The 14,562-nt window shown below is 41.6% G+C and overlaps 2 protein-coding genes across 2 annotated transcripts in view; one reads left to right on the forward strand and one right to left on the reverse strand.

The window, feature by feature from the left end:
- Positions 1-14,562, reverse strand: part of afap1l2 (actin filament associated protein 1-like 2) — a 35,641-nt gene that overhangs the window by 9,631 nt on the left and 11,448 nt on the right. Inside the window, exons 3-5 of the mRNA XM_077626059.1 lie at positions 12,034-12,099; positions 6,946-7,037; positions 1,557-1,668 (exon numbers count right to left, since the gene is read on the reverse strand). Of these exons, the coding sequence (XP_077482185.1) occupies positions 1,557-1,668; positions 6,946-7,037; positions 12,034-12,099 (270 nt within the window). The remainder of the gene's footprint in view (positions 1-1,556; positions 1,669-6,945; positions 7,038-12,033; positions 12,100-14,562) is intronic.
- Positions 4,288-5,796, forward strand: LOC144093116 (kelch repeat and BTB domain-containing protein 13). The gene has a single exon (XM_077626427.1). The coding sequence runs from the start codon at positions 4,288-4,290 to the stop codon at positions 5,794-5,796; it is 1,509 nt and encodes a 502-aa protein (XP_077482553.1).

Raw genomic sequence — 14,562 nt, forward strand, 5'->3', positions numbered from 1 at the left:
TACGTGAGAGTGGAAAGTCAACGAGATGGACAGGTGGACTGTCAGGCCCTGCAAAGCCTAATAAAATATCTGAATCACAGACTGATGTTATTTTTTGTCCATGAATACTTATTAAATAATTCCAAATTGTCTGTCAGGTTCCTTTCATTGCTTTTCCCCTGTTTACGCTGCTTCCAGATGTGTTTTCATATTTAAGCATCTAACCAATCACATTTCAGCCATTATTTTTTGCCAGGGTCAGAAACCTGCCTTGAGGCCTTCACAATCAGTTCTGCAGGCTCTGCTGCATAAAACAAGCGTCGATAAAACTGTTGATTTAACCAATCAGATTTCAAGTTAGTGATACCAAAGCCTTCTCGCAGGCGTAGGGATACATCATCGCTTTAACGAACTATGATTGGCTAGTGATAGAGTGGACTAGCCAGAGCTACCAAACTGTATCTGGAGCAAACCGCTATTAAATCAAGACAAGCAAATATATAGTTGTGTTGATTTAATAGCGGTTTTGTCAACCCGCAATGGCTGAAGGAGGAAAACAAATTGATTTGTTTGCAGATTTAATGTCAAAGCCATTTTCAAGACAGACTTTTCAAGAAAAGCTGGACATCATTAGGAAAGGTCGGACAACTCTGAAGCAAGCAAGCCTGTCAAAGCCAGGAACGGAAATTTTCAGCCCTAAATCGGATAAAAACTTATGCCAGAAATACGACAGGACAGGCTCGACTTTCAGCATCAGCTTCGATGGCGATAGAAAATAAGGCGGAAAGAAAGGAGGATGGATTTTGTGTAAAGATAAAAATGATTTTTGGTGAGTAAAATATGGCTATACTCCGAAATAATATTTCAATTGTATGAGGTTATTATTGATGCTTTTTACGTGTCGCAGCTGTGGCTGCAGTAAAGGTTTTATAGCCATAAAATATTTTTTGAGGGTTGGATTGATTTAGACATAGCACTGAAGGCGCCGGTTTGAAATTCACAGCCCGCCACTGACAGGTAGTTACCGCTGATGTTTTGTCAGATATTGCTCACTTATCAGATTTTGCTACCGATTTTTTTTTGCTACGGCGATTTTAAAGGTTGGATCTAAAAAAATAGGTACTTTTTGTGGGGTGGCCAAAATTTTATGATGGTTATCAAATTTTTGAACACCCATAATAACAACCTTTTCTTTGACAATCGTGCCATCTAGTTTGTGGTAAAAAAAAGGAAATATTTTTAAAAATCAAATGTAATATCTCAATAATATTCTGCAACGATTCAATTGAAGGGTCTTCGATTGTTTGTATACAAAATTATGAACGCATTTAACATAATGGGCTCCAATTTCCACCGTGTGGACTTCCTGTGTGGGGCTCCAGTTTTTTACCTAGGTCTACAATGTCTTGTGTGTCTTGTGTCTGTCTTGCTACTGCAATCAAGAAATTTCCCGGATACAGGATGAAATAAAGTTCTAACCTAACCTAACCTAACCTAATTTACCCAAAGAAATAAAATATAACGAAAAGGGGAGTAAACATTTAAGAAAAGAGGTCGGAAGGTCATGTGTTGTTTACCATTGACTGTTTCTTCATAAGGCTGCGCCTCCTCGTAGTAACTCTCCGATGCTTCCGAGCTGCACGGCGCCTGTACGGCAGGCAGGGGGAAGGGTTCCCGAGTCATGGGGTCCTCATGGATAAAAGAAAAAGTTCGATATCATCATATGAACGCAACTACGCCACTAGACGTCGCATGCACGTGAAGTGGGAGAATGCCAGTCAATGAAAGAATGTTCATTCGCTGCACCCCCCTTCAAATAGATGGGACGTCTACAATTAATAAACGTATTGATAGTCACAGCAGAAGTGATTGGACATGACCAAACGCTCCTTGTTCTATTCCTAAATCTTGAAACGGGCAATTACAAAAACTTCAACATTACTTATGTAACATAGCCTACCATGAAAATAATCCTTTGTGGCAGACATAGTCACAAATAACCGGCCGCCATTTTGCGGAGGGACACTCCAGTATAATTGAACCTTGCGGGTGGTCTGTCCTACATTTGAAGCCACAAGAATGTATTGACTAAGCACTAATCTGCATTTTTGCTGTAACTTCAACGCGGATGTGTTTGACCTGAAAAGAACTTCCTGAAAAAATACTGTAAATCACACAGAAGCATCTGTTATTAATTAAAAGACATTCCAGAGCAGCAGCAGGAACAGTCAACTGTCAAGCCCACCTTCTTACTATATATATTCCAAGAAGAAAAACAAGTGTGTGACACAGATTAGAAAATCTGGTGGCGTGTTTTTTTTACGTAAAGATGCTTGGCTTTGCCTTTGCCTTACTTGATGCATCCTCAGCAATGTGATCCAGCAAAAGTAAGAAAACAAGTAACGGGGGAGTGATTGGGGCGCGGCGGAGGGGCTGGGAAAAAATAAGCCACAGGCTGAGGAACATGGAAAATCCCAGGTTCCATTGCCAAGAATCTGCTGGAGCAAAAACACTTGGAATTTAGGAGCTTTTTGTCTGTTATAGACCCCCTTTTATGAAAACCCCTTGTTACTGGAATTTACATTTAACAAATAAAACACTCAACGGATAAATAAGTACATAAAAATAGTATTAATACAAAAATACCAAATACAGAACATTTAAAAATTCAGTCATTCATCGACAATAATGCGCATCCTGGCAAATGTTTGCGGGGGATATTGGAACCAATATCAGATGACTTCAGGCGAAAGGCAGAATATACCTTAGACCGGTCGCCAGAAAGACAACCATTAACACTCACAATCATACCACCACCGAGCGGGAATCGATCCCATGGAAAGCTAAAATCATGACAGAGAATCAATAAAAGCTTAATATAAAGAAAAGTAAAGATACAAATGTTATTTTAAATAAAAAGTATTATGAATAATTGTATTTTTTATTTTCATACAAGGCAGCCCCGGGCTTGCTTGGGTTTTCTCGGGGTGCTTCGGTTTCCTCCCACATCCCAAAAACATTCCACACTCTAAATTGTCCCTCGGTATGAGTATGAGGGTGAAGTGATGTCTGTCTCCTTGTGCCCCGCGATTGGCTGGCCAACAATTCAGGCTGTTCCTTGACTGGTGCCCGTAGTTGGCTGGGATAGGCTCTAGCACCCCCCGCAATCCTTGTAAGGATAAGTAGTACAGAAGATGAATTCTGATGAAAGCATAGATTAGATTAGAACTTTATTTCATCCCGTATTTGGGAAATTTCCTTGGTTGCAGTAGCAAGACAGACACAGAAGACATTGTAGACCTAGGTAAAAAAATTGGAGCCACACACAGGAAGTCCACAAGGTGGGGACCATCTGCAGACAGAGATTAAATATGCAGAATCACTTTTTCAAGATGATCCGCACAGTCCCTCATCTTATCTATTGTTTTTTGTCTAGTTTTTTTATGTCGTCAATGACAGACTGAGTTAATTTTGGTTCACCTCTTAAGTTCAGAATACAGAAGTATCAATACAAGTATTTTGGGTCACTTTTTAGTAGATTTTGCAGGATTCTGGGGACACATCCTGCATATTTTGGATTATTTCTGTTCATGTTACGGCATTTCCATTTCACTGTTGATTTTGGGTCACCCTCTGATATTTTTGGACCATTTTCGAGACACTTCCCATACATTTTAGTTCACTCCCTGTTCTTTTGTCAAACGTTTTCTTAAATTTATGCATCATCGAACATTTTAATACAGTAACAACTCTCAATATGAACTAAAAAATCAAGGTTAAAACAATACGGCCATTTGATATCACAAGTAAAAATTTAATCACATTGAGGCTCGCCTCCAAATTTGAACCTAACATTTGTAATCGCACCACTGTGCCGTCAATTTTATTTTAAAAAAATGTAATTCATTTATTTATTTATGTATCTATGTATTTATTTTTAGTAACTTATTTATTACCTATCCATTTATGTCTAAAATGTATTTTCCTGTATCTGCATTCTCACCCTCTTGCTACTGTGACAATGAAATTTCCCGAATACGGGATGAATACAATTATCCAATCCAATCCAATCAAATCACTGTGATTTTTTTCCAGCCACTCCAACTCACTTTCAGCGCACGCTCACTTGGACGCCAACTTCCATTTGGCCAGCTTGTTGCCTCCAAAACGGCACTGCGGCTAACTATAGCCCAGCTCTATTTTCAGAGTGGACACGACCGACAGAACTCATTTGTTTACCGGTCATGTGGTGAAATCTCATCTGGAGTGACACATTTTCCATTGGGAGAAACAAAGACTCTAGAGATCATGAACCTGCCAGAGGGCCTGGGATCCTTTCAAGGTGGAGACGCGATCCCGGATCTGGTGGAAAGAGAGACCGGTCTGTTGAGGATAACGGTGAAAGTGGAAGAGAGCTGCTTCAATGTAGAGAAGGCCTTCCTGGCCAGGCATAGCAACTACTTCGGCGCCCTCTTTCAGTCTGGCATGCAAGAGAGTAAGCAGGACACACTCCATCTTAAAGGTGGAGTTCACGCAAGAGGTTTTTCCATCGCGCTGGCCGTCTGTAAGGGAGAATTTCCGCCTCTACACGACGCGGATGAGCTGCTGGACGCCGTGGAGTGCGCCGCTTTCCTGCAGGTTCCGCGTTTAATCATCCACCTTTGCGATATCCTTGATTCGGACAACTGCGTCTTGCTTTACCTGGCCTCCTCCGTCTTCGGGATACAGGAGCTCTTTCGCGGCGCCGCTCTTTTCCTGCGTGATACCTTCGATGACCTGAGGGAGACAGCGGAGGCGACACTCCCGGAGGATCTGTTGCGGTATTCTTGCTCGTTGTCCCCCGCGTCTTACATCGCGATCGGTACTCATTCTCCTTCGACGGAGGTGCTTCGTGACTCCCATCGGGTCGTGCGCTACCTGGACGAGAAAGAAGGACAGTGGAGGCATCTCACCTGCCTCCCCACCCTCTGCAGCACTTCCATGTGCGGCGTGGCGGTGCTGGACAACCACCTGTACATTGTGGGGGGAGTTCACGGTTACGGAAAAGACACTGTGGACGGCGCCTTCCGATTTGATCCCGAATCGGGGGTTTGGACCGCTCTTCCAGGGCCCCGTAGACCCAGATCCGACTTTACCTTGCTGGGACACGAGGGCCGACTGTACGCCATTGGAGGCGAGTTCCAGAAAAAGTACAACGCCACGGCGGAGTCGTACGAGCCCCTGAGAGGCGAGTGGGCTTTTATACGACAAGCGCCGAGACCTGTTGCGTCGGCAGCCTGTGCTGTGACGAGGCGTCGGATGTTCGTCTGCTTCTGGAAGCCTCCCGACACTACGGACATCTACGAATACGTAGCGTCGGACGACGAGTGGAAACTGACCACCACCATGATCAGACCCCAGAGTTACGGCCACTGCATGGTGGCCCACCGGGATAATTTGTACGTCGTGCGCAATGGACCTTGTGACGACTTTCTCCGGTGTCTTATAGACTGCTACAATGTCACTGCGGCGCAGTGGACAGCCTTGTCAGGACACTACATCAACAGCAAGGGGGCGCTCTTCACCGCCGCGGTAAGGGGCAACTCAGTGTTTACCGTCAAACACGCGCTAACGTTGGAGTACGTCGTGGGCGCCGGCAATTGGAAGCCGCGAAGGCAAATGAAAGGTTTTCCCGAGAGCGGATCGCTTTGGACGTGTTTACTCAGGCTTCCCGAAATGGCAGCGATTGCACCGCAGGTGAAAGCGAAGGGGAAAGAAAAGACAATGACTGTAAAAGATGGAATGGAGAGATCTGTAGATGATGTGCTGGAGGTCTAAAATGTTTGGAGGAACAAGGATATGAGTCTTTGCATCCTGTCAACGAAAATTCTGATTTGCTCTGATATTGTTGGACACAGATTCTCAACCATTTTGGATCAAGGGGCATTTTACAGGGAAGACAATTTCCAAGTATTTTTTCAGACTCATTATATGTCGCACTAGCCAAACAATGCACAATGAAAAGAAAAAAATATACTAAGTTGCACTGGAGTATAAGTAATGCAACATTATACGTTCATGTAATAATGACAATAGGCAACAACAGTCAAAGTACAGTGGTATCTCGACATTTGAGCAATTTGAGATACAAGTAAAATTTCGGGCAAATATTTATCGTGAGATACGAGAGAAATTTTGATATACGAGCAGACAGTGGACGCGAGAGGCTGCTCATAAGAACATCATGGGCACTGTCTCTCTCCCCGCAACTCCCTTGTGTGCATCATTTTGGGAATATTTTGAAGGGAATACAAAATCAAACAACGCTAGATATTGACTGAAAGTCAGTGTGTAGGCGGGGCAAATAGAGCCAAGCCAACCCGGGAGAAGAAAGGTATAAAAATTTAAAACAAAATTAGAATTAAGTTTAGTGTTAGGTTAGATTAAACTTATTTTTTAGTGCGTCTGCATCGTAATCCAAGTTCATTTAAATTTGTTTATGTTATGTTACGAGCGTGTTGCCGTGCAAAAAGTCCCCCCCCCCTCTCTCTCTCCTTCCTTTGAAATCCGTCTCATTTTAGTACTATTAAACACATTTTAGTAATTTTAAACGACTAGTTATTTGTTACTTTGTTAATATATGGCGAATTAGAACAAATAAAAATGTTTTTCCAATCCAATATCCTGTTTTGGGTGTTTTTTCAGAGGGTTGGAACGAATTAATTTGTTTTTAGTTCATTTCTATGGGAAACGTTAGTTTGAGTTACGAGAAAATCGACATACGAGCTCAGTCTCTAAACGCATTAAGCTCGTATTTCGAGGTAGTTGAAGCCACGAAATTCGAGGGATTACTTAGGTGTTCAATACTGTCCCTATATGGTAAGATAATTGATGATTCTGGTGCGGAACGTTGAGATCTGAGGTGAGAGTGCTTTTAAGGATCCTTTCAGATACCAGAAACTTTTGGAGTTTTGGAGATTGTCTTACCGTTCTCGGAGGCGGGAGGTCAGGAAGGCTCTTCTGTGGAACGGGTGCATGTTTGGACGCCTTTCCGTTGACCGGGACATCTACTGTCTCATCTGGAAAGTGAAATTAGCCTTTAAGTGAACGCAGATAGGAGCTTGCACAATAAAAGCAAATGAATTAACAACTGGTCTGTTTTATTAAGTCTGCCCAAGCATCTATCGTTTCCCAATCCGAAATTGTAATATTCTGAGAAAAAATGTTATTATTACAAGATTAAAATGGAATATTATGAGATTAAAATCAAAATATAACGAAGATAAAATCATAGATTGTACTATTACAAGTATCGTAGTATTATGAGATTTAAGTCGTTGTGTTGCTTATTTTTATTTAAGGTGAACCAGTTGTGTGGTTTTAATATCTGTTGACGTTAACGTCTCTGTGAGCACAAAATTGCTCTTTGCGTATTGTTAGATTGAAGGAATATTGTGAGTAAAAAAAAGTCGTAATATTACGAGATTGAAGTCATTTTCTTGTTTTTATGTAACATGAAAAGGAAGTTGTTTGGTTTTAAGGGCATCAACTTTTGGCGGATGTGAAATCTGTGTAAGCACACTTTTTACATCATATTAGGATATTTATAAGGATTATAAGGATTTATATTGGGAGTAGAAGTCATTAAATTCTGAGATTAAAAATGTCACATTGCTTGTTATTACATCACGTCAACTGGAAGTTTGGGGTCCACAGACAGGTCGCCAACAATGGAAATCGAGCCCGCGCCTGAAGTCAGGCATGTGAACCTCTACACCACAGGTGTCAAAGTGGTGGCCCGGGGGCCAAATCTGGTCCGCTGCATCATTTTGTGTGGCCCGAGAAAGTAAATCATCAGTGCAGACTTTCTTTTCTTTAGTGTTTTAGTTTAAAAAGCATTTTGTAAAATCTAAAAATAAATATCTAAAATATTTTCTGTTTTCCACTTTAATATTGAACATAATTTTTAAAAAAAAGTTTCCTTTTGAAATAAAAAACAAATGATTAATAGACGTTTTCCCTTAGTAAGGAAAGAAAAGCTCAGATAAACACAGTTTGAAATCTACAAAAACCGAATATTTAGGGCTTTTGATCCAGTTTTTTAAATCCGATGTTATTATTATTTTAAATTAAAAAAGAAATATTATATCTAAAATGGTCCGGCCCACATGAAATCGAGTTGACGTTAATGCGGCCCACGAGCCAACCCGAGTTTGACACTCTTGCTCTACATCAGGGGTCTCGAACTCAATTTACCTGGGGGCCGCTAGAGGCCGAGTCTGGGTGAGACTGGGCCGCATCAGGATTTCCACAAGAAAAGCACTGATAAAACATTCCAACGTTATCAAATATCTTTATTTTTTAACAAAAAATAATGAATTAAATAAATTAACTTAAAGATGAATAAAAAATAAATCAATCAGTAATACAAAACCAAATAATACTAATGAGCATACAGTAGATATACACTGGCTGGCTAAGTAGAGAAAATGAATTATTTTTATTCCGTTTCAAATGTCTGTATTAACAGCTCTTTAACCTTTAACTTTCTGAACTTGAATGGAACATTGAACATGAAATATTCTGAACACGGCTTCTCTTGCCTACTCCTTGCTGCTAGAGACCTGGCAGCGCTTCTTCTCACATAGTCACATTTGGCTTGAGGGAGGAAGCAGTGGAGACCCTCAGTAGAGCTTGAAGATGCTCATCAGTAAGTCTGGACCTGTACTTGGACTTATTGAAGTTCAAGGTGGAGAAGAGCTTCTCACACAAGTATGTGCTCCCAAAAAGGCACATGGTCCGTTTGAACCTTCGGGAAAGTTCAGGGAAGCTGGGGGTCAACTCTCTCAAAAATTGCCCAAGCTTGTCTGCTTCTCCACTCACCTCCCTGAACTTGGCTTTGAGTGCAGAGTTGCACTGCAGGTCAATGAGCTCCATTTGAAGCTCAGGAGGGGCATCTTCCACATCAAAGCAGAAGGGGTCCGCAAAAATTTGAAATGTGGCTTTGTGTGTCTTGAAGTCTGCAAATCTGTGATCAAATTCCTCCTGTAGCTTCGAAATGGCCTCAACATACTTCTCACCACTGAATGGTGTGCCTGCATCCACGAGAGCCTTGCATGCTGGGAAATGGCAAAGGTTTGTCTGAGAGAGCTGGGCTTTCCATAACACAAGTTTAGTGCAGAATGCTCTCACGTTGTCATAGGCAGCACTGACAAGTTGCCCCTGGCCTTGTAGCTTCTTGTTCAGTACATTAAGCTCATGTGTGATATCAACAAGAAAAGCCAAGTCCATGAGCCATTTGGGATCACTTAGCACAGGATCAATCAACTCACAAACGGCGTAGCTAGCTTTGACTGCTGCATTACTGTCTTTGGTAGCCTTCTTGAAGAAATCCTGTTGCCTCAGAAGACATGTTTTAAGACTGGCAACCTGGTTGGCTCTCTCATCTCCCTGGTATTTTTCGTACTCCTCAGCATGTCTCGTAGTACAATTACGTTTCAAATTGTATTCCTTGTGCACCGCAACTTATTCAGTGTAAATGGGACACGTCGGGGTGCCCCTGTGTTCAACAAAGAAATATTGCACTCCTCACTTTTCTTGAAACTGTCTGTGCTCATCACCGACCTTTCTCTTCACGGCAGGCTTTGAAAGAGACATCTCTGGGGCTCTGTAATATGTTTTTCCACTTGGAATGAGTCTCGGGTTGATCTTTCACATTCAGTCGCGCGGGTTTGTGGCGCATGTGCACTTTCGCTCTCCGTTTCAATCGCGGAGATGGCTACAGACACTGACACAGGCTGGATCACTGGTCATAGCACCTCATTCAGTTCTATGCTGAGAGCAGCGGAGGAGTGTGCGCGCCGAGCGGAGTGATCGGCCTCACGGCTTCTCCTCCGCCCAGCTGATTGGAGGAATGAATGAGTGAGTGAGCGAGGCACTGGACAGCCCGGCAGATGTCCCGCCCTCCAGAGCCGTATACCTCACCGTGATTGGTTCATTCAGCTCCGAACCAAAGTTCCCTCTAATTTTTTGTTGGTCTGAGCAGAAAGACAACCTCCCTGAGCGCACTGAGTACCAGTGTGAGCGACATCATCGGTACTCGGATGATTCGCCTAAAGACGTTTCGCCGACGGACGTTTGACAGACGGGCAGGTCGCCGAATGGACCTTCCACCGAACGTTCATTCGGCCGAACGGAGGTTTCGCCGAAACGGGATTCGAACGCTCGCCCCGCCGGATCGTGTGTGTACAAGTTTTTCAACCTCGGCCCGCGGGCCATATACGGCCCGTTAGGATTTTTAATCCGGCCCGCCGCCGGTGTTTTCCAAATTATAGTAAAAATCAATGTTCGTCTACCATCAATGGCAGCCCGGGAATAAGCACTCTTGGGCGGGCATGGCAGTCCGGGAATAAGCACGCTTGGGCAGGCAGATGTAGCAGAACCGAGCCGTAAAATGACAGCAATCGGGTCAAATCCATCCTAAAACAGCATTTAATGATTAAATACAAATACTGGATGATATCGCGATGGAGGCAAAAAAACGTCTATAGACGTCCATTCGCCAAACGGCTCAAAATGGTCTCAAATTCGGTCAAATCCAGCTGAAAACAGCGTTTAATGATTAAATACAAATACTAGTATTTGTATTTAATAATTAAACTAACAAATACTAGTACGACCTGTCCGTCTGTCAAACGTCCGTCGGCGAAACGTCTTTAGGTGAATCATCCGGTCACGACATCATCATTGCTCGCTATGGGCACACCAGTATCACACCTGCCACAAGCAGGTGCATGTCAATGTTCCCTCTAATTTTTCATGTAAAACATGCTGTAAAACACGAAAAACATGAGTGGACAGAGCTACTGCCACTGGCTGCCACTTAAACGGCGCCATCATGGGTAAAAAAAAAAAAAAAAAAAAAAAAAAAAAAAAAAAAAAAAAAAAAAAAAAAATTCGATTTTTTTTTTTACTGCGCGCCATATGATTGTTACTGCGCAGAGAAGACGAGAGTAGTGCGCAATTGCGCACGCGCGCAGCTTAGAGGGAACATTGCTCCGAACACAAGTGTCATTCATATCAATTTTGCGGGCCCACGAACATTAATCTTTCATATTAAGACGGGGGCCGCAAATTATCGTCCCGAGGGCCGCAGTTGGCCCGCGGGCCGCAAGTTTGAGACCCCTGCTCTACATCATCAAGCGGCTTGGTATTTAGTTATAAATGTAAATTCAGGCTTTAAGAAGTTCAACATGGCTTATGCTTTTAAGACATACTATATTATCTCAAATCCAATGAGACTCAATTTCAACAGGGCGACCCCGGTACGACATTTCTTGACCCGCTTCTTCTGATTGTTTGGTGTAGCTCAATTTCATGTTTCTGTGCCACGTTTATTCAACAGCCGGACTATAATCCCAACTGGATTGTGAATTTGAACAGCGTTTAAATGGCTTCAAGCCGATTTCCTGTCTGCCGCGTTGACTTTATCCAAGTGGGTCGAAATATTACCGCCGACGTGATTTATGTCACCTTGCGGACTGAGTTCAAGTAAAAAGCAGACGTGAGCTGTGGTCGCAGACGAGCCGAGCGCCATTTCCTGTCTGTTTCTTCATAGTTCCTCGCATCTGGAGCTCCCTTGTTTTGTTTGGACTTTAAGAAAGAATTTAGTTGAAGATTTTAACCCCTCTCATTCTTTCGACTATTTAATTACAGAAAAACGGCTGCAAATCCAGTAGTGAAATTTGACAAAGACCAGCCTCACTTTATTAATAAGAGGTCAATATTTTTTTTAACTCATTGACTGCCACTAATGGAGCTAGACGTCCAATTGATGAAGATTTTAACCCCTCTCATTCTTTCAACTATTTAATTACAGAAAAACAGCTCCAGATCCAGTAGTGAAATTTGACAATGACCGGCCTCACTTTATTAATAAGAAGTCAATGTTAACTCATTGACTGCCACTAATGGAGCTGGATTTTTTATTGGGGAGGGAAAACATTTGTATTCACATTTACAAAAAAAATAAATTAAAAAAGCAATAACTTGATACAGTAGAATTCGAACAATTACCTTTTTCTTGTTTTTCTTTGCTACTGACAATCACTTTATTCATGTAGATGTATTCCTCGTCCGCACCTATGTCAAGGCCATAAAAAGACAAAATTGGTCGTCATCATTCTAAGAAAAATTGTTTAGCTATAAAAAAATCTATTACATTGGGCCAAAATATAATTTACGGAGCGAATGCAGTTTTTCTGAGTAATTTCTTTTCGTTTTTTAAATGTTCTGTTTTTCTAAATATTTCCTTCCCAATTTTCAGATTTTTTCCCCCTTCACTTAAAAACAAAACACACACAAAATAAAAAGGACAATTCTTAAAACATAAAAAAATAACAAGACTGATGTCATCTATAGCCCATCGGCCTCACAGTGGAGGATCTGGGTTTAAATCCAGGTCGGTCCACCTCTGTGGAGTTTGCATGTTCAGCCGGGCCTGCGTGGGTTTTCTCCGGGTACTCCAGTTTCCTCCCACATTCCAAAGACATGCATGGTAGGCTGATTGGACACTCTGAATTGCCCCTAGGTATGAGTATGAGCGTGAATGGTTGTTTGTCTCCTTGTGCCCTACGATTGGCTGGCCACTAATTCAGGGTGTCCCCCGCCTCGGGCCTGAAGTCAGCTAGGATAGGCTCCAGCACCCCCCGTGACCCGAGTGAGGATAAAGCACTTCAGAAATGAGATGATACAAAATGTCCATCATCCTGCTGCTGTGAATTGAAACCAGTTTAACAAAAATATAAAGACGTATAGTAAGAAATGATATATATATTCCCCCATTTTAAAAACAACATTATTTCTCAAAAAAGTATTAAAAATAATAAAAACGAGATTACGATTCATTCATTCCTCAATTTTATTTTTTTTACATTTGTATATGTATACGCTGTATATGGATACCTCAATTATTTTTTATGCATATTTCTTAGCTGTAAGTTTTTTTTTTACATTTGTATATATATATATATATATATATATATATATATATATATATATATATATATATATATATATATATATATATATATATATATATATATACGCTGTATATGAATTCCTCAATTATTTTTGATGCATATTTGTTAGATGTAAGTTCGGGCATAGAGGGGTTAAACATTATCTTTTAAGAACGTTTGTCCACGTCGAGAACACACAAACACACACACACGCAAATAATCATTTTGACCACGGAGTAATTCCAGTGTGGGAGAATGTTGCTTTGACAAGTCTCGTAAACAGTTGTGTAAAAAAACAAACCATGCGGTTTCACCATCTGGTCACCTTAACCTTTTTTTTTCTTCTCAAATCGAACACGTTTTTGCTCAGCGAACTGACGGCATCAAAGAGAGCATCCGACCCCTTTGAAATTGAACTCTGGGCCGGAAAGAAAAGGAAAGTTTCCCTTTGAGTTTGGAGAGTTGACGGGCTATTTATAAAACGCTGTCAGTGGCCTCATGGACCAAAGCGGCTTCGGAATAATCATGCAGCCGAGAGCCAGGAGAGGAAGTGTGGACTTGAGGACTGGCGCCAAAACCTGAACACGGAACAGGAAAAAGCTAGGGGACTCACTGTGACTTCCATCCTTCCTTTGGCTTTTCTTCACTCCATTTATCATGGACACGATGGTCTTTTTACTTTTAAGACATCCTTTTGAGGTTTTATTTGCTTTTTGAAATGTGTTGGCCGACTAAACACTGACGATCTTGACTGTTTTTTTACAGGAAAATCTCTGAATGAATGCAACCTCCAGGGTAGTTGAAGCGTTAAAGTTGCATTCGATGTATGTGTTGAGGGTGGACACTTACCTTGAAATGAACGGGTTGTTGCATTGCAAGGGGAAAAAGTGTTATGGTGGATAATATGGTTTTAATTGTGTGTTTTTGTGTGTTTGTCTGTTTTGGCAGGTCACTGAGTGGTGTGGCTCTTTGACTCTCACAGTTTGAAATTTTTGGGAGTTCTGAAAATCCACTCCTTTGCTGGCGATGTAACGTGAAAATTAGCGTGAGTCAGATTTTACTGTTAAATTCAAAATTCATGTCAAAATGTTTTGTTTCAAAAAAGAAAATGTATATAAAAAATATATATGTTACGGACCTACCATTGTTACTGAGAAGGAGAGTTATGGTTTTCAATGGTTTATTTGCAACCCAAACCATGGAACAGTACTACCACTGTGACGTCAAAAAACCAAAACCAAAACCAACTTTGCCCCTCCCACGGTGCGTTTAACACAGAACACAGCATCAACATTGCAAGATGACGCGTATATGCAACCTGATTTGTTACATTCCTCTTCTTATTTTTCAGTTACGTGAACCAGAAGTTGTTTGACTTTGACTGTCGGAGACGTCAATATTATTCAACGACCCTGAAGGAGTTAGCGTGGGCTTATGAAGCGTGGGCGTGGGCCTATGTGCCCAAAAATGCATTTGATGAAAAGTGAGGCGTTTTCACTCGACAGTTTAACTTTGTTTTGAACGTAGCATATTTTTTCTCATGTGCATTGGTGTCTCCTATCTCGTTTTTTTTTGTAATGATCTT

This window comes from Stigmatopora argus, chromosome 18 (genome assembly GCF_051989625.1).
Source record: "Stigmatopora argus isolate UIUO_Sarg chromosome 18, RoL_Sarg_1.0, whole genome shotgun sequence".
Classification (NCBI taxonomy): Eukaryota; Metazoa; Chordata; class Actinopteri; order Syngnathiformes; family Syngnathidae; genus Stigmatopora; species Stigmatopora argus.

Coding starts and splice junctions, on each gene's coding strand:
- LOC144093116 (XM_077626427.1), top strand. CDS start 4,288: ATGAACCTGCCAGAGGGCCTGGGATCCTTTCAAGGTGGAGACGCGATC.